General features: G+C 40.4%; 1 protein-coding gene across 2 annotated transcripts in view; it reads right to left on the bottom strand.

Annotated features, from left to right (window-relative positions):
• Positions 1 to 1442: 1442 nt before the first annotated feature.
• LOC101744289 (gamma-soluble NSF attachment protein) overlaps positions 1443 to 18892 on the bottom strand; it is a 41402-nt gene continuing 23952 nt past the window's right edge. Inside the window, exons 4-9 of one of the 2 annotated variants that reach the window (XR_009976214.1) lie at positions 18640 to 18795; positions 14119 to 14189; positions 11382 to 11529; positions 9515 to 9769; positions 3092 to 4830; positions 1443 to 1800 (exon numbers count right to left, since the gene is read on the bottom strand). Coding sequence is in view for 1 of the 2 variants with exons in the window: in XM_004932739.5 (XP_004932796.1) it covers positions 4723 to 4830; positions 9515 to 9769; positions 11382 to 11529; positions 14119 to 14189; positions 18640 to 18795 (738 nt within the window). In the remaining variant the exon portion in view is untranslated. Of the gene's footprint in view, positions 4831 to 9514; positions 9770 to 11381; positions 11530 to 14118; positions 14190 to 18639; positions 18796 to 18892 lie in introns of both variants that reach the window. The other variant, XM_004932739.5, reaches the window with a different exon arrangement.

Genomic DNA, 18892 nt, shown 5'->3' on the forward strand with positions numbered 1-18892 from the left:
TTTTTATTTAAATTTAGCAAGTATAGGCTCACGTCTTATGTCCTCGGGTAAACTATTGAGTAAGTATGGAACACGTTTTTTTAACGTTCTATCTCCATAGTAATTAGCTCGTACGCCCGTCTAAGAGAGAGAGAGACAGAGAATACACTTTATTGCACACCAAAACACAACTTACATTCAAAAAACAATGCAAGCAATGAAGCAAAGGTAATTAATTCCACGAGAGTATCTCGGTGGTGAAGTAGTTAGCGGCCCTGTTTGTTGCGCCGAGGGTCGTGGGTTTGGTACACACATTAGTGTGCTTAGTGCGAGATTTTTAACGCTCTCGATAGCGTAAAAGTTTACTCAAGTTTATATGGAGTCGTCGCTGTCGTCGCCGAACATACGCGGGTGGGTACCTCGTATGAGGTTTTCTTATATCTCGAGGTGGGTGGCGCATTTACGTTGTAGATGTTCATGGGCTCCAGTAACCACTTAATACCAGGTGGACTGTGAGCTCGTCCATCCATCTAAGCAATAAATAAAAAAAAGGTTCGGCCCCCGGCCCGAGAAAAAAATATGTACGGAGTTGGAAGGTTTGCCTACGTTTGCCGCTAGGGGCGCTGCAGTAAGTATGGCAGTCTCCGGTACCAATAACACAGGGAATCCTAATTTTTTATTATTAATATACTACAGTTTGGTCAAATTGACTTCATTAAATAGGTTAGCTTCAACCATCATTGTTACTGCAAGTAAGACAAATTACCTAATAACCGTATCAAGCTTTATGGGACTTGCATATCTCCGCTTCGAATAAAGTGATGCCTCTACTTTACTTATCTTTATTATCCGAAAGAGTGAGACTGGTGAGATTTGTGTAATAGATCCTCATATTTCGACTCCGTTTGATAGAGTCCGCACAAATGTTTTTTTTTTTTGTTTGTTTATTAGAGCCATGCACCTATTAGGTTAAGTCGGCTTCGCAAATGTAATTGGATTTGGAATTTTTGTTTCAAAGGAATCCTTAGGAATCCTTTAGAATCAGGAACCTTAGGAATCAGAGTTTTCATTCAATAAGGCATACCTTATACATGATTTGGCAATTCGCTGACAAATGTTCTTAAGCAGATTGACGTCATCCGGTTCTTTTTTTTTCTACCGTACCACCTTGAGAGGCTATGTCTGCGTAACCCTAGGGTGTAGGTGAGCTCTCGGGGCTCAAACCAGGAGGTGTTGCTAACACTGGCCCTAGCAAGAGCCGTGCTTTGCAGAATCTACCACCGGATCGGAAACGCGACCCACTGAGAAGATCCGGCGAGAAACTCAGTGGGCTGTGTCGTATGGTGGTCATCTGGGCGGTGGTCGTAAATCTTAATTCAATTCAGATTATACTGTGTGACCACTTAGGATAGGTGATGGGAGTGGTATAAACGACAAGATAGGTTTTAATAATAACGCTGGTCTATTGATTACATTTATTACTAATAAAAGTGAACATATAGTGGGCTCTCCACTTTACTCATACATCATTAAAACTGACGCCTGCACTTACTGAACGCGGCAAATTGAACTTGAACTATAGATATCCCACTGATGCGTGGTTAATATTACATTGTTTCATATTATATTAATGATGCATTTCATATTAAATTACACGAATAGAGTCTTAAATATGTGTCCGTCGATTATTGTGCATTTGCATAGAACAATCTGAAGTTAGTCGTTGCTGAAATGTGATTATATAGCCCTAATAGCCATACTCGGATTTTAAAAGTTTTATAGCCACTCAAATAATTTATAGATAAGAATAAGAAAAAGATTCTAGTACCGGTAAAATGGGGCGATTAGGGATTGAGAGGCGAATCGGGAAAAAACCGGGAAAATTTTTCGACGCTCAATATAAGTTTTATATTCGTTGCAAAATCTTCCGTTTTTTGTAGTTTAATAGTAGAATGTTGAAAGTTCACAAAACAAATCTGAATATGCATGATAATAGCTGCTAACTTATAAAAAATCGCGTTTCAAATTAACTTCCTGTGGTGGTAATTATTTTAGTGCTAGAAACTTTGCTCTCTTTTATTTATTTGATAATAATAGAAGACGACTATGATTTATAAACGTTATTTAGTGTTTGAACCAGCATATATATTAAAGGTAAGTCTCAGTTGTTATTGGTTTTAATGTATTTGATCAAATAAAAATACATGTAAAAATCTGTTGTTTTTGGGGATATTGGGGACGCTTTAGGTATAAATAACAACGAAAAAGGGGTCAATTGGGATGAGAATACGTGAAATGGAAACGACCTAAGTATAAATAGGTACAGGTTTGTAGGGTTGTCTATGTAGTTATAAAAATATTATTTAAATTTGTTGGTAAAAATCTGGTTTATTCGAAGCGAAATTGGGAATAAGTCTTTAGTTGAAATAGATAAGCAATTTAATATAAGTAAGTCGATTTTGCAGAGACATGTAACAAGATCAATGAAATCTCAAGGTGGACCAAAATGTCTAAGTAATACATAATAAAATATTTAATATTTGTTCAGAGTGGGAGTATTCATCTGATTAATCCATGGAATAACCGACACACCTAATCTCTGAACCCAGATAGAAATATCAGCCCTTAAGTACTTACCAAGAACGGAGAAATATAAACCGTTTCTAAGAAAGCCCACTATATATGTATAAATAAATATATATGTATATATATATTTTTTTGTTGTTGTTAATGCACTGTCGATTGCACCTATAATTGAGGTGATGTCTGCCATGTACTTTTGTCAGTTTTCAATTTTTTTTATTGATGATCACTTTGTTGGTGCAACTAAATAAATAAATAAATTAAAACTATATATAAAAATAAAAGTAGTGCCAACCCTAGCAAATTTCTCATTTCGTCCCAATTAACCGCAATTTTCGGGTAAATAGGGATTACACCTATTTTTGCATTTTTTGCTTAAACTGGAATGCTAGTTGCATAATTTTAAATTAGACAACAAAGATGCCCCCAAGACTCAACCATTTTGATCCTGATATAGCATTATATACATCAACAACTACCTTAAAATTGCTCATAAAGTTGGAATTTGTCCCTAATCGCCCCATTTTACGGTATCGTAAAATGCACAATAATCTTCCATTTGTAAATCCAGCAATCGTTTCATTAAACTTAAGCTGTAAACGTTAGCCGCGGCTAAAGTATCAAATACATACGAACGAAATCTTACTACGCTCAAACGATTACGATACTTGCTATTTAAGTTTTTTATCGAGTCTTACTGTTTCAAAGGCAGCGGCTGAAACGCCAAATACAAAAGACAAAACATTATATCCTTTTGCCACGTCAAGCGATACCTACGCTTTTTGTGCGTGTTTTCAGACTTGTTCTTAGTTCTAAATAGGCAGTTGAAGTTTGACGTTTCTTTATTGTCAACGCTACAGCAGTAGTTTTTTTTTTAAAGTTATGCCAACAAATTCACTATTGTTGCTGTTGTTACGCTCGGGCTTAACATATGCATACGATCGAATAATCGACTTACTAGTTGTCGATGATGGTCTTAATTGAACGGACGGTGTTGTATTTAATATTTGTCGCATTAATCTCGAGATGTTGAATGGTCAATGGAAATCCATAGACCACAACTGAATAATAGTTCGATTAACGATTCGTATAAATGCGCTTAGCCTGGCTGAATTTAGGACAGTGTCGTTCTATTTAAGATTCTATTACCGATTAAAACTTAACAACATACTTAATTATTTAAAAAAAAGTACATAAATATAATTAATATACAAAAACTGAGCATACAAAGAATCGTAAATGAAAAGTATTATACATTAATTAACTATCAAAACAATTAAACAAAAGGATGCATCTTTTATACATACACTTACATGATTAAATGTTAAGTTAAAGATTAATGATAACATATGTTCGGGAACCGCCGGATCAATAGCATATTGCACTAAACAACACAATCACAAGATTAATGACGTCATCCGATATGAGACAATGACGCGTTGCTAGATTTCGTTACGGTAATACAATTATGTACGGCGTTATCCCCTTATACTAATATCTAATAATATTTGATTACGGAATACATTCAAAGTGAAGGTTTCAATCGCTATGGGCGTAATTACTTAAGCTGAGGAATGTAACTAGTATATTAACCCGTTTCGCTTTAACATTACGAATTTACAGAATACGCAAGATAGATAAGAGGTTGGAACACATCATATCAGACGATATGGTACGATTGTGTGACGGTAGTGTTTTCGATGGCAAACGTAAAAAATATTCAAATTACGGCGCGTGTTTTAATTAAACGAAATAAAATAAGGTAATTCATGTATCACAGAAAGAAATCGTATGAGATTAAACAATAATCATACAACGTCACGTTTGGATTCAAATCCATCAATGTAATGGCAACACAAAAATTTAAAATCACGCAACTCGTGCGACTATTGACTCTTAGCGGTTTCTGCGCTATACATTGCTGACTCGACATGTAACGAAAAAAAATAAACTTGTGTCTTGTTTGTGTGTCGTCAATAAATTACAGTTACAGCTCATAATCCATCACTAAGTTCCTCCTCCGATAAATTTCTCAAAGGAAGAAGCACCACTCGAATTCATTAACGCCTTCTTCGCCTAAAAGTCTCTGGGCTATGTGTGTGGTCTAAGGTGTGTATTCGGGAAGCGGATGTTAAGGAAACGGGTTTATTACGAATTGATTTAGCAGAGCTCCTCGTCTTCGTCCTCTTCCTCGATCTTCTTGGGGCCGTAAGTGACGGGCTCATACGGAGATTCCTCATTCTCCTCGTCGTAGGCACGATGATGTTCCTGTAAAACAATTAATCAATATTTCGAGTGTCACCATCGGATTATATATATTTTTTAAAGCGATATTATGACCTGGTAACTAAGACCTTTAGATCTAGTCTTATTAGATCTTTAGTCTTATTTTAATTTATATTCTTATTTTTATGAAAAATGATAATATGGAGTGAAATGAAATTAATTGAAGATAATTATTTTAATACGTTAATCAACTGAGACGAAATTAAATGAAATGAGATGAGATGATATGGGATGAAATATAATCTCAGTAAAATGGTGGTTATCTATTGAGACTTTTTCAGTAGGCTTTTTGAAGGATCACGAGAAGTTACGTCCAGCAGCTTTGTTTCATTTCCCCACATTTTTGCACTTTCACATATACTAAACAGTTAATAAACTACCGTTATTACGCATTTAAACATGAAGAAACGCTAAATAGATAACATAAAACAAATCACACAACTTCACTCCTCGTGTTCCCGCCAAAAAGTCTCATCGGATTATAATAAACTAGCGAACCACCCACGCTTCGCTTCGGAAACTGTAATTTATTATTGATTTCTCCACTATTTAATGGATGTTATTATACATATAAACCTTCTTCTTCAATCACTCTATCTATTAAAAAAACCGCATCAAAATCTGTTGCGTAGTTTTAAAGATTTAAGCATACATAGGGACAGACAGATATAGGGACAGAGAAAGCGACTTTGTTTTATACTATGTAGTGATTCACCCATTTATATAATAAATCGATCTTTTTTTTTTTTTTTTTTTTTTTTTTTTTTTTTTTTTTTTTTTTTTTTTTTTTTTTTTTTATTGCCCTTGTAGGCAGACGAGCATACGGCCCACCTGATGGTGAGTGGTTACCGTTGCCCATGGACTTCAGCAATGCCAGGGGCAGAGCCAAGCCGCTGCCTACCGCTTAATACTCTCCACAAGCCTCGTTTGAAGAAGGACATGTCATAGCGCTCGGGAAACACCGTGGAGGGGAGCTCATTCCATAGCCGGATGGTACGTGGCAAAAAAGATCTCTGGAAACGCACTGTGGATGACCGCAGTGGCTCCAGGTAGTACGGATGAACTCTACTCCGATGGCGGGCGGTGCGATGGTAAAAACGAGATGCCGGTATCATCTCGAACAATTCCTCAGAGCACTCCCCATGGAACATACGGTATAAAATACAGAGAGAACCGAAGTCCCTCCGCAGACCCAGAGGTTCCAAACGATCCGTGAGACCGGGATTATCGACAATCCGAACGGCCCTCCTCTGTATGGAGTCAAATGGAAGAAGCTGGTATTTGGGAGCCCCGGCCCAGAGATGGGAACAGTACTCCACGCGAGGCCGGACTTGTGCTTTATAAAGCAGAAGCCTTTGTCCAGGCGTGAAGTACCGCTTCGCTCTGTTGAGGACTCCCAGCATTTTGGACGCCAACTTGGCTTTGCCTTCCAAATGACTCCGAAACTGGACATCGCTCGAAATGTCGACCCCAAGTATCCCAATACTCTCGGAAGGTTGCAGGGATACTCCTTGGAATTGCGGCGCCATGACAAAGGGGTCCTTCTTCGCAGTGAACGCGCAAACTTGTGTCTTTAACGGGTTGAATTGAACCAAGTTCAATTCACCCCATTTGGAGACTCGCCCCAGAGAGTTCTCCACTTCAGACACAAGTTTTGATCTTCTCTCTTGCACCACGCTTCGAGAGAGACTCTGATGGCCGATATATCGCGCATCCCCCGTGCTGTCATCCGCATAGCAATGCATGCTATCAATAGACAGCATGTCATTGATATACAGGATGAAAAGCGTGGGGGAGAGCACCGAACCTTGTGGAACGCCAGCGTTAATGGTCATGGTATCAGAACAGTCACCGTCTACAACGACCGTGATGCTCCGCCCATCCAAAAAGCTAGCGATCCACTTGCAGAGACCCTCGGGGATTCCGTAAGATGGTAGCTTCGACAGAAGTGCCCTATGCCAGACCCTGTCGAAGGCCTTCGCGATATCAAGGCTCACAGCAAGAGCCTCGCCCTTGCTCTCCAAGGCTTCAGCCCACCTGTGAGTAAGGTATACAAGAAGATCGCCAGCTGAGCGACCGTGACGGAAACCGTACTGTCGGTCACTGATCAGCTGGCGATCTTCAAGATACTTCAGGAGTTGTATATTTATAATTCGCTCCATCACCTTGGAAAGCAAGGAAGTTATCGCGATAGGCCTATAGCTCGATGGGTCCGACCGGTCACCCTTCTTGGGGATAGGGTGGACGTGGGCGTTCTTCCATGAAGACGGAACCCTGTTAGTGCAATAAGAGAGGCGATACAAACGCGTTAGCGCAGGCGTCAGCTCAGGGGCGCACCTTTTCAGAACCACAGCAGGGATGCCGTCCGGCCCACTCGACTTATGGACGTCCAGGAGTCGGAGTTCCCGCCTGACTGCACACTGAGTAAAGCAGATCTCCGGCAGGGAACTGTCACACCGGGGGATGTTCGGTGGTGTGGCACCCCCGTCGTCCACAGTCGAGTTCGAGGCGAAGAGTTTGACCAGAAGGTCAGCCTTCTCTTTCGCACTATGGGCCAGACTGTCATCAGACTTGCGTAGTGGTGGGAGACTAGACCTGCAGAAGTTACCTTCTGCAGCCTTAGCGAGCGACCAGAAAGCACGGCTCCCGGCGGGATAGCTCTTCAGTCGCTCGCCAATTCTGGCAACGTGCTCCGACTTCGCCCTGGCAATAGCCCTCTTATAGGACCTAGAAGCGGCGTTAAATTTCCGCCTTTCCTCTGAGGTATTAGGATCCTGGCGTCTCCTGGCATCATTCCATGCCGCGTATGCGGACCGCTTGAGGCGTGCAGCGTCCCGACTGGCATTGTTATACCAGGGTCCACTGCGACCCCCGACGGGCACCTCGGAAGAAGGAATGAACAGTTCCATCCCCCGAAGCACCACGTTTTCAAGTCGGTCCGCACAGACGTCAGGATCACCAGAGGAAAAGCAGAGCCGCCCCCATGGGTAGGATGCGTAAAATTCACGCAACCCATCCCAATCTGCTGACATATACCGCCAAACTCTTCGATACCCGGTCGTCATTCGACGACCAGGACGAGAGATCGGTACCGCAGCACGGATAAGGCAGTGATCAGACGATCCAAGTGGAGCGTCGACCACCACACTGTATCCGGCAGGATCGGTGGTCAGCAGAAGGTCCAACAGAGAGGGCTCGTGCCCCTCAATATCTGGGACACGGGTGGGCTGTGTCACCAGCTGGGAGAAGCCGTAGGCCAGGGCGAAATCGTAGGCAGCCCGACCCGGGAGGTCAGTGGTTCTGGACCCCAACCACTCTTGGTGGTGAGCGTTAAAGTCTCCAAGAACCACCACCTCCGCAGATGGGTACTGCTCAAGCACGCGGTTAGTCCCCTCTTGCACATGCTCTATCAGAGCTGAACCTGCATCACTGCTGTGGGACCTGTACAGGCACGCGTAGACTCGGGTACAACCCCCGTGATCTACGCGCAGCCACAAGATGGACAGGTCCCGTTGTTCGAGGCCTCGTAGACGGCGACAACAGACATCAGCCCGGACGAATACACACACCCCGGCTTTACGCAGGAAGTTGTGCTCCAATACGTAGCCGGGGTATTCAAGGTAAGAAGTGTCATCCGGAGCAGATATCTGTGTCTCCGTCAGAAAAAGGAGGGCAGGCTGCGCCGTCTCAAGATGGTGGTGTACGGCGTCGAGGTTACTATGTAGGCCCCTTACATTGCTGAAATCCACATTAAATGTGGAATGGGGCATCGCCGACAAAACCCTTTTCCTTTTTTTAACTGTCATTTTATTATTATTTTTGGAGAGTGGGATTGGGTGGGGTAGGAAGTTCGAGGCAAAAACATGACAATACCTGAATAAAGCGCGGAACACAGTACGTGCTTGACCACGGGTTGCGTGAGAGACTGACGCAGGGCATGGAAGGGCCCCCAGTCCACCCTGCGTGCGATCGCCGGGATCCACTCCGGTCTCCGACTCCGGCACGACGACCGCACGACAGGATTTTACACCGGTTGGCGGGACAGCTTCCCGGGGCGGAGTTTAGTAGTGACACCCGGGTTCAGGTCCCCAACTGACCGGCGGGCGGCGGCGAACACCGTTTCACTGGGTCTCCCTATACCCCCGTCAAACAATCACGTCCCGCGAGCTTGCACGCACGTCTGCTCCGCATGTTCCAGGCATCATCAAGATTCACCCCGAACAAGGAAGAGGAAAGGGAAGGAATAAAACTGGCTCTCCAACCCACACGCCGGAACACAGCTAGGCTATTTGGCGGCGGACTCTAGTTGGAGGGTGGTCGCCAGCCAGTCGGACTATGTCCTACCACCGATTATGTATTCGGCTCCCGTTTAGCACCACCCAGGGGTCACTTGTAGGGAATCGTGGGTTAAACCTACGGAAGCGGGAAGCAATCGACCCCCAAAATCTACCCGACTAGTGTTCTCCACACGAACATGTGGAGTCTTGGAAGTCAAAGTTTAGTTAGTTAACAACAACTCTAGGACAGGGGTGACCAATAAACTTCCCGCGACGGATATATTAATCAGTAAATAGTTTTGGAGATAAATACAGAGTTTGGATAATAGAATTCTTTATCAAAACAACATTTGTATCAGAGCTACCGGATTTAGAGAGGGAGTACGTACCACCGAGGCGGATGTACTGGCGTTAGGGCTGACGTACGACGGCGCGGCGTTCTCTCGCACTCCGGCCCGCATCATCGGGTCCAGTGGCTCCGGAAGCGGGATGCAGTTAGCCAGGCGGGAGTACTCCACGTCCATGCTGCGGATGAACGGGGAACGGAGGGCCTTGCGAGCGGAATCCGGGTCCTCTTCATCGTAGGCCTGGAGCAGCTGATCCAACGTCTGCACTTCGGCCATTTCGCAGTGACCGCCCCATTCCTTAGAAAGGTTTTGGAAGAATCTAAATATTAATACGTGACGCAAAAAATTTTAACCCCTTTTTACACGAAAATTGCGCGGACGGAGCAGTATGAAATTTCCCACACTTATACAGATATAGAGAAGGAGTACAGAATGCTATTTATTTTTAAATTATGCTTTAATAATATATTAAATCAATAAATAAAAACATTACACACACTACCGTGTATTTGACAAGCACACACATGCATACTGTTTGTTTATTTTCAAACTTTTCTTTATTTATATAGTCTGTGGTCAAATTGAGAATAGATTAAATATTGTTTGTCTTTATTAATATTTGTCAAAAGTGTATGTAGTGTTGGCGAAGTATAATAGTCTGTGATAATAGAATCATAATAGTACAAACTTATAATTTCAATTAATTATAGTCGAATTTCGACTACCGGGCGACCACTAGTTAAATTTCGATCGATTACAAATCTCGATACGATCGATACAAAAACTCAGTATTGGCTTAAAAACCAAACATAAAAGCTTGATGTATTTTTTTTAATATACTAAAATTACATTATTACTGATACGTTTACCGCTGTTCTGCCTATTTCTGTGACGAAACAGTCATGTTGAAGGGTGGGGCAGCCGATATATGTATATTATCTACATTTATGAGATTAGTCCTTAGATGCTACGTCTCAAGATGAGACTTTGGCATTGACGTTATGGTATCTAAGAGTTCCAAGTGCAAATCAACATGGAGTGGGCGGGGACATAGTTCTCGTTGGTACAATAAAAAAAAGGCCAATTATAATAAATCAATTATAAAATAAGGCAAAATATTAATACTTGCATAACTACATAATAATACCAACAGGATCCCTTAATAGAAGAGTAGGCTTAGTTGTCAATGATCGTACGCGGTGATGATATTATTTTGACTGATTATCGAAATTCGACCATAAGCACCGGCACTTCAAGATTTAGGTTCGACTAGACTACGCAGTCTATTTATCCGGGAGATATAAAGAAAAACCTTTTTTTTATGTAGTTTTTATATAAAACCTTTATTTTTACAAAAAAAACAGGTTTTTTCTAGGACATCTACAATGTAACTTCAGAACAACAGAACAAAAAAAACAACTTCAGAAATAAGTTTCTTTTTATTGCTTAAATGGATGGACGAGCTCACAGCCCACCTGATGTTAAGTGGTTACTGGAGCCCATAGACATCTACAACGTAAATTCGCCACCCAATTTGAGATACAAGTTCTAAAGTCTCAGTATAATTACAACGGCTGCCCCGCCCTTCAAACCGAAAAGCATTACTGATTCACGGCAGAAATAGACGGGGTGGTGGTACCTGCCCGTGCGGACTCACAAAAGGTCCTACCACCCGTATGAAACACACAGTTTATACACAAGGACGTTACTTACGCTAGCACCATACTCGTTTATTCATTATTTACGTTATAGTCAAGCTACATCATGCCTGCAGAGCTCTAACACCATCCTGGCTGATCCTTTGCTCGCCCACCTGTCCTGGTGAAACTCGAAAGGCCTCCGGGCCATAACTAATCCTTCAATCCTAAAAAAAAAAGCTCTAACATTGCACAACATTGAATACGATTACCTTGTAGCTCTTCTCGGCAGCGACGGTATCGCCGCGGGCCAGTTGTACCAGCACGATGGCCACGCACAGTCTGCCCACGGCCGGCAAGTTATTCGCTTCAAGATGGAACCCGATCTCGCGACGCAAATTATCGACAGCCTCGTCGTAGCTGAAAGCATATCAAACACTACTCAAACACTAATCTTTTAAAACCCTCTTGACTCGAGAACAGACCACGACATTGGTAAGTAATATAAAGAGTACAGCTTTGAAGTCGTCGTGGCCTAAAGGATAAGACGCCCGGTGCATTCGTATCCAGCGATGCATCAGTGTTCGAATCCCGCTGGCACGTACCAGTTTTTCTAAATAAATACGTACTAAACAAATGTTCACGGTTTACTTCCACGGTGAGGGAATAATATCGTGTAGTAAAAATTAAACCCGCAAAATTATAATTTGCGTAATTACATACCGGTGGTAGGACCTCTTGTGAGTCCACACGGGTAGGTACCACCGCCCTGCTTATTTCTGCCGTGAAGCAGTAATGCGTTTCGGTTGGAAGGGCGGGGCAGCCATTGTAACTATACTGAGACCTTAGAACTTATCTCAAGGTAGGTGGTAGCATTTACGTTGTAGATGTCTATGGGCTCCAATTGCCTTATGCTTCAATTGTATAGTAAGTATAGTGGCTGTTTCAACGCTACAACCTGTAACGCGTGACTGTTCCGTGGCAGAAACAGGCAGGTTGGTGATACCCACTCGTGCGGACTTACAATCAACCCTATCACTAGTAACGGTCAATTTCGATCAAAAAGTTTTTGCTAGTTAGTTTCGATTTATGTATCGTTTACCTTTTATTCTTAAAAGCTATAAATTAAATTATATAAGCTATAAAATAAATTAATATTATAAATTAAGTAAATTGGGTAAAACATTCGTTAAAACTATACCTCGCATTTTCAAAAGCCAAATCAAATACCCAAACAAACCATATTTCACGGACACATTTTAATTATCGAATAACTTTCCACGTAGTACAGCTAATTACGTCAATAGCTATGTAATTGTACCGAGCGCTCTGAATATTTCACATACCAATGTACTACAATGGCTTTGGAAGAACATTTCCCTGAAAATACGCACGAAGTGTTTTAGTTCTCTCTTTATTTTGTACCACATAAACCAATCTGAAGGATTACATCGGATGATTCTGTTGTCCGCTTTCGATTATCGCACCATACGAATCCCATCATACGAAATTCATCCCTACGATATGGTACCGCAAGGTTCATCTACAATGCATTTCTAGAGATCGTTCTTGCTACATATCACCGAGCTCTGGAATGAATTTCCTTTCAAGGTAGGTTTCCTGAGCACTAAGACATAATTAAAATACGACTGTAGGGAGGTTAGTCTAGTCGACAAGTTAAAAATGGTGTTAATTCGACATACTACTGCTAAAATTATGTGGTTTAGCTCATTCGATTCGGAATAATGTCTAGACCATTGTGCTAAAAAATTGAATTAGCACATAAAAAATTCCAAAAGTTATTAACAATTAAACACCTTCAAAAAATAGCGTTTCGTTTATGGCTTATTGTCCGTAAACTATAAATATTTTCGAAATTTGAAAAAAAGATCCTTAAAGAGTAGGAAATTTAGTAAAAAAAAGTTCCAACTCCCGGAACTGTAGCTCCATTATTTATAATTTTAATTTAACGCTGAAAATATAATAATAAATAAAGAAAAAAAAAATTCTATACAACATAATTGTTCTTTTTCTTTTTTGTTAACTTAAAAAAATTATTATTAACAAAATATTAACAATTTCATAACTTAGACGACGCAATCTTGTTTAATATATTTATAAGAAGAGGTCCACGAAGCGAAATAATTTTAAAGTAATTATTTAAACATTTTTTTTAGTTTAGACGGATGATGGAAATTGGAATTTTTTTTCTTAATTAACAATCGTCTAGAATATTGGAAAATATGCTTTATAAAAAATTCCAAAAGGAATAATTTTTTTAAAGTGTTTAGATTATGCAATAATTTTTTTAGATTTTTCAATTAACTTTAAGTACTTGAAAAAAATTTTTTTAAGTGACGTACTCGCTTTCGAGGCCGTGCGCGCAACCTAACAATGGCGCGCGGCGGGCTATTTTCAGCGTTAAATTAAAATTATAAATAATGGAGCTACAGTTCCGGGAGTTGGAACTTTTTTTTACTAAATTTCCTCCTCTTTAAGGATCTTTTTTTCAAATTTCGAAAATATTTATAGTTTACGGACAATAAGCCATAAACGAAACGCTATTTTTTGAAGGTGTTTAATTGTTAATAACTTTTGGAATTTTTTATGTGCTAATTCAATTTTTTAGCACAATGGTCTAGACATTATTCCGAATCAAATGAGCTAAACCACATAATTTTAGCAGTAGTATGTCGAATTAACACCATTTTTAACTTGTCGACTAGACTAGGTCTGTATCGCTGCGTGGGATTGAGGGAAATTTAAAATGGAAATAATTCAGGAACAACAACAGGAGAGCATGCCACAAGAATACGAAACTTCCTATTCGTGCACTCTTGATAGAGTGGTCGTGGTCATGCATCAGTCAGATCCTGCGATACCGATGCTCTCGCGATGCGACGCCATGTGGCATGTTTCGCAGAGTGAGAGCAATCATTTATGTACAACTAAAACTACTTATTTTATTAAGAGGAACATATTATAACGGATTGCTTCAAGAACACTTACCGTTCGAGACGAACCAACAATCTGGACGCCTTGCTTATGTACTCGATGCCCTGATGCTGGCTGCTCTCGTTCTGAAACGATTTGTATTGCAATGCACAGGGGGAGCGGTCACAGTAAACGTTATTCATTGTCAGACATTACTAAATATTTTTGGAATGAAGTCCCTTATGGGACGATGCGGAGGGGTACCCTAACCGGGAAAAAACGTCCGCAACGCAAGATTTTTATTAGTAATGCACACAGTGTACGACTTAACTTTGTAATAACGTACAAAAAATTACATATTTTTTTATCATTCATTGACCACGATTTCAGAGCGTTCGTTTGCACAATACACTAACTCTTATGCAAACAACCGTGAATGAAGTGTACCACAATAAGTTCGCACGTTACCGAATGACCGTGAGTTGTTGCGAAACTTCCAGTTTTATTTTCTTTATACCTCGAATAGAACTTTAAATTAATCTATATTAATATATAAATCTACAGTGGTTTTTACGGATGTTCCGTTATAACTACTGAACCGTGCATCCGATTGACTTGAAACTTGGTATCCATGTAGAAAATACATGTACTTAATGGATACGCTAATATATAAATGAGCGGTGGACTCCCTAATAATAATGACAATAAATAATAATTTTAATTTTAAATGCCCAGCGAAGCGGGCGAGTACGGCTAGTATTTTTATAATAAGGAACTTCGTTCCTATCCGGTGTCCCACGACACCACACATCTTTTTTTGCAAAAGAAGGACCAACATACCGAACTATACTCGTGAGCTCTCTTCCGTAAATCGTGCATATTTATTTTTATAAAGCATCATACATTTTTTACCCTAGTCAATCGTTGGTAGCTTAAGGAGTTATTCCAACTTCACACGGATCGGTAGGTGAGCGCACGGGCTCAACCTGAGAGAATTGCTAACACTAGCCCTAAAGTACATATTTAAAAATCAATTTATCTGTGCCTGTTCGTCACAATTAACTATCTGTGATTAAAAAAAGAGTAGTCAATAGTTAGTATACGTTGAAGAAATTCAATAAATATGTCAGAAGTAAATAAAAAAATGCGGCTTCTAAATTAAATTATATTGTTTCAAAACTCATCCCACGCATATCTAGAGATGTACAGTCTTTTATATTGATTCGATATCTGTACCGATCAAATTTCACGGTTCGTTATCGGATATGAATACTTTCAAGAACTTCGCAATCACAAAACAAACACTAATTAAGGAAAACTCTAGAACACCCGACACGTGCAAATACACGTTTCGTAGAAACCATAGAATGATCCGAGACTTGAGTGAAACCAACTTAAACGTTTCTATCGAGGATCTGAATACACAGAGTAACACAAACTAACTGCATTTACTATACGATACAACTCGATTTATGATACACTATCTATCATCGTTGTACAGTAATCATTGAACTTAAATTTTTATTTTAAGATATCAATTGTTGTCTCTTTCATGTAAGGATAACGGAAATGTAAATAAAATTGTACATTGAAAAATAAATTTAACAATCAGTTGGCTCCCACTTTTTTTTAAATTTTATGCGTTTTTTTTTATAATTTAAATTTATTCTTTTAATTTTATAATCATATTGACCCAGTGCCTTCTTTTATATGTATATAACTAACAAGTAATTTATTTGTACAACAATGTTACAAAAGTGTGAGTCAGCGATTTTTTTGGCTTCATGAAACCAAACCTTTATAAACGAACCTTTATGAAACTCGAACATATTGCGACAGACACGAATTAATCCAGGAAGCGGTATACGTTTTGCGTCATATACACTCGTTTATCAATTAAAAATCAAGGTTTTTCTTTTAATTAAATGAATCCTTTACAAGCTCTTTTAGAACGTCATAAATTTACCACCCTTTTTGAAAGTCACGTGTACCGGACACGGTGGGATCGTGGGCCGGTTCTCGGTCGTGCGCAGTGTTCCACAGGGGTCGGTGCTCGGCCCCCCTTTTGTGGAATATCGGGTATGACTGGGTGCTGAGGGGTGCCCTCCTCCCGGGCCTGAGCGTAATCTGTTACGCAGACGGCACGTTGGTCGTGGCCTGGGGGGGAGTTTTGCTGAGTCTGCCCGTTCTGCTTCCGCTGGGGTGGCGCATGTCATCGACAAAATCAGGAGTTTGGGCCTCGGCGTAGCGCTCAGTAAATCCAATCAGTAAATCGATCACCTGTCGATGCCTATATCGTGGTTAGAGGCGTCTGTATCGGGGTCGGGGTGCAGCTGAAGTACCTTGGCCTCATTCTGGACAGTTGTTGTACCTTCCGTACTCACTTTCAGCACCTGGTCCCTCGGTTGTCGGGGGTGGCCGGCGCGTAAAGCCGGCTTCTACCCAGCTTCGGGGGGCCTGACCAGGGGACGCGCCGTCTCTATACGGGGGTGGTGCGATCATTAGCCCTATACGGGGCGCTCGTGTGGGGCCAGTCCCTGACCATGGGGGTGGCGAAGCTGCTGCAACTTGTCGTTGCCGAGTGTTGTGGATACCATAGACATCTTCCAACGTAAATGCCACCGCCCACCTTGAGATATGAGTTCTGAAGTTTCAGTATAGTTACAACGGCTGCCCCATCCTTCAAACCGAAACGCATTACTGCTTCACGGTAGAAATAAGTAGGGTGATGGTACCTACCTGTGCGGACTCACAAGAGGTTCTGCCACCAGTAATTACGCAAATTATAATTTAGAAATTTTGAAATCATAATAGTAGTAAAAAAAATACTATGTTTTATGTGGCTACAAATAAAGTAATATGTAGTTATAAACTCAGCAGATTTATGAACAACTTCAACTTCGTCCGATATTAGTTTGCCCACTACAAGTTCCGCTTATTCGAAGGCCGTAGGTACTATAGCAAATATTATCGGTACATATGGATCCAGACAGATCCAGGATTATAGCCAGTTACAGCGCGATTAACATCAAAGTACTTATCATGAAATACCTGTGCACTTTAATGAATAGAATAGACGATATTGTAATATCGCACAAGACTTAAACGTGATTCAAAAACACTTTGTTAGTTTTCTTTTTATTATAGACTAGCCGTACTTGCCCGCTTCGCTGGGCATTTAAAATTAACATAAATATTTATTGTCATTAGTATTAGGGAGTCCAAGACTCATATAAATATTAGCCTATCCATTAAATTAAGTACATGTATTTTCTACACGGATACCAAGTTTCAAGTCAATTGGATGTATGGTTCAGTAGTTATAACGGAACATCCGTAAAATTGTAGATTTAGATTCATTGTAGATTTATATATTAGTATAGATTACTATGAAGAATGCGTTTTATTGGGCATTGCGTGCCAAGAGATTCGAACAAGATTTGAACCTATTGAGATTTAAGTGAATGTCCCTGCTCCTTTTTTTACATCTATTTTCATTAAATTTTCTAATCAAATATCAACGGACATATTAATCGGAAAGCACAAGGCACTCTATTTAAAACTTTGAATATATTAGTCGTGATCACAGAATAAATTAGCGGTGCTCTCTCCACAACGAGAAAATACACTGTGACATCTGTGCATTAACAAAATTATTTTTCAATCCTCAAAGCGACCACATTGCTACCTCTTTTCATAATTATTTACCAGAATAAACATTTCAAGCAGTGCGCTCGAATACGCGACCCGATATTAACTTTAAACTTGATTTTTCAATCATCAAGTTAATTACAATTTTGAGTGAATAATATCATATAAATACTTACAATAATATCATCACATAAACGAAATGCCATTTATAATTTATGTCATTTTTAATCTTCACCGTAAACCTACTCAGATCTTTTAGACGGTTAATGTTGAAAAAATAGGTAAGAAGCATGTTCAACTTTTGCAAAAAATCCTCACTGTACGGAGTTCTTTGAGCGAAGCGGAAATGCACTTTGAATAAATATTATTCGTAGCGGTAGAGCATTCTAAGCCGACCCGAGTGTGTGCTACCTATTTAAAGCAGTAATACGTTCCAGTTTGAAGATTGATACAAACATTATACAATAAAATGCAACATCGATCGCATTTATCTCTTTCAAACTAAACGAATGTTCAGATTTTCAAATAAATTAACTCTGGTAACCTTTTAATACCAAGAGATCCTTGAGCTCTTAAAAATATTTATATTTTTACTGATGGTAGAACCTCTTTTGAGTTCGCACGGGTAAGTAACCCTGCCTATTTCTGCCGTGAAGCAGTTATTGCGTTTCGACTTGAAAGGTGGGGCAGCCGTTGCGACTATACTGAGACCTTAGAACTTATATTTCAAGGTTGGCGGTGACATTTACGTTGTAGATGTCTATGGGGTCCAGTAAACACTTAGCACCAGATGGGTTGTGAGCTCTTCCATCCACCTAAGCAATAAAAAGAAAGTTACCCACATAATTTTTCAGGGTTGCCCTATCAACCACATTTCCAACACTGTTAAGTAAGTAAGTTCATCAACATGTTCACCATAAGATAAATTATGAATTTACTACTTACGGCAGAAATATCGGCAGCGTGCTGGTACAGCTTCACGGCCAGCTGGGGTGTGTCCTGCTCTAGGATGCGACCGGCCTTGTCCAAGAGTCCGGCGGCGCTGTCCCCGGACCCGTGCTGCTGATACAGGCTAGAGGCCTCCAGTGCCAAGTTGAACAGCTATCAATACAAAATATTCGTTATCCACAAGTCAGCATTGATGTTACTAAGACTTCGCAACAGAATGCTGATATCTTCCATTAAAGGCTGCCTACTG

The sequence above is a fragment of the Bombyx mori genome, chromosome 1, assembly GCF_030269925.1.
Source record: "Bombyx mori chromosome 1, ASM3026992v2".
NCBI lineage: Eukaryota > Metazoa > Arthropoda > Insecta > Lepidoptera > Bombycidae > Bombyx > Bombyx mori.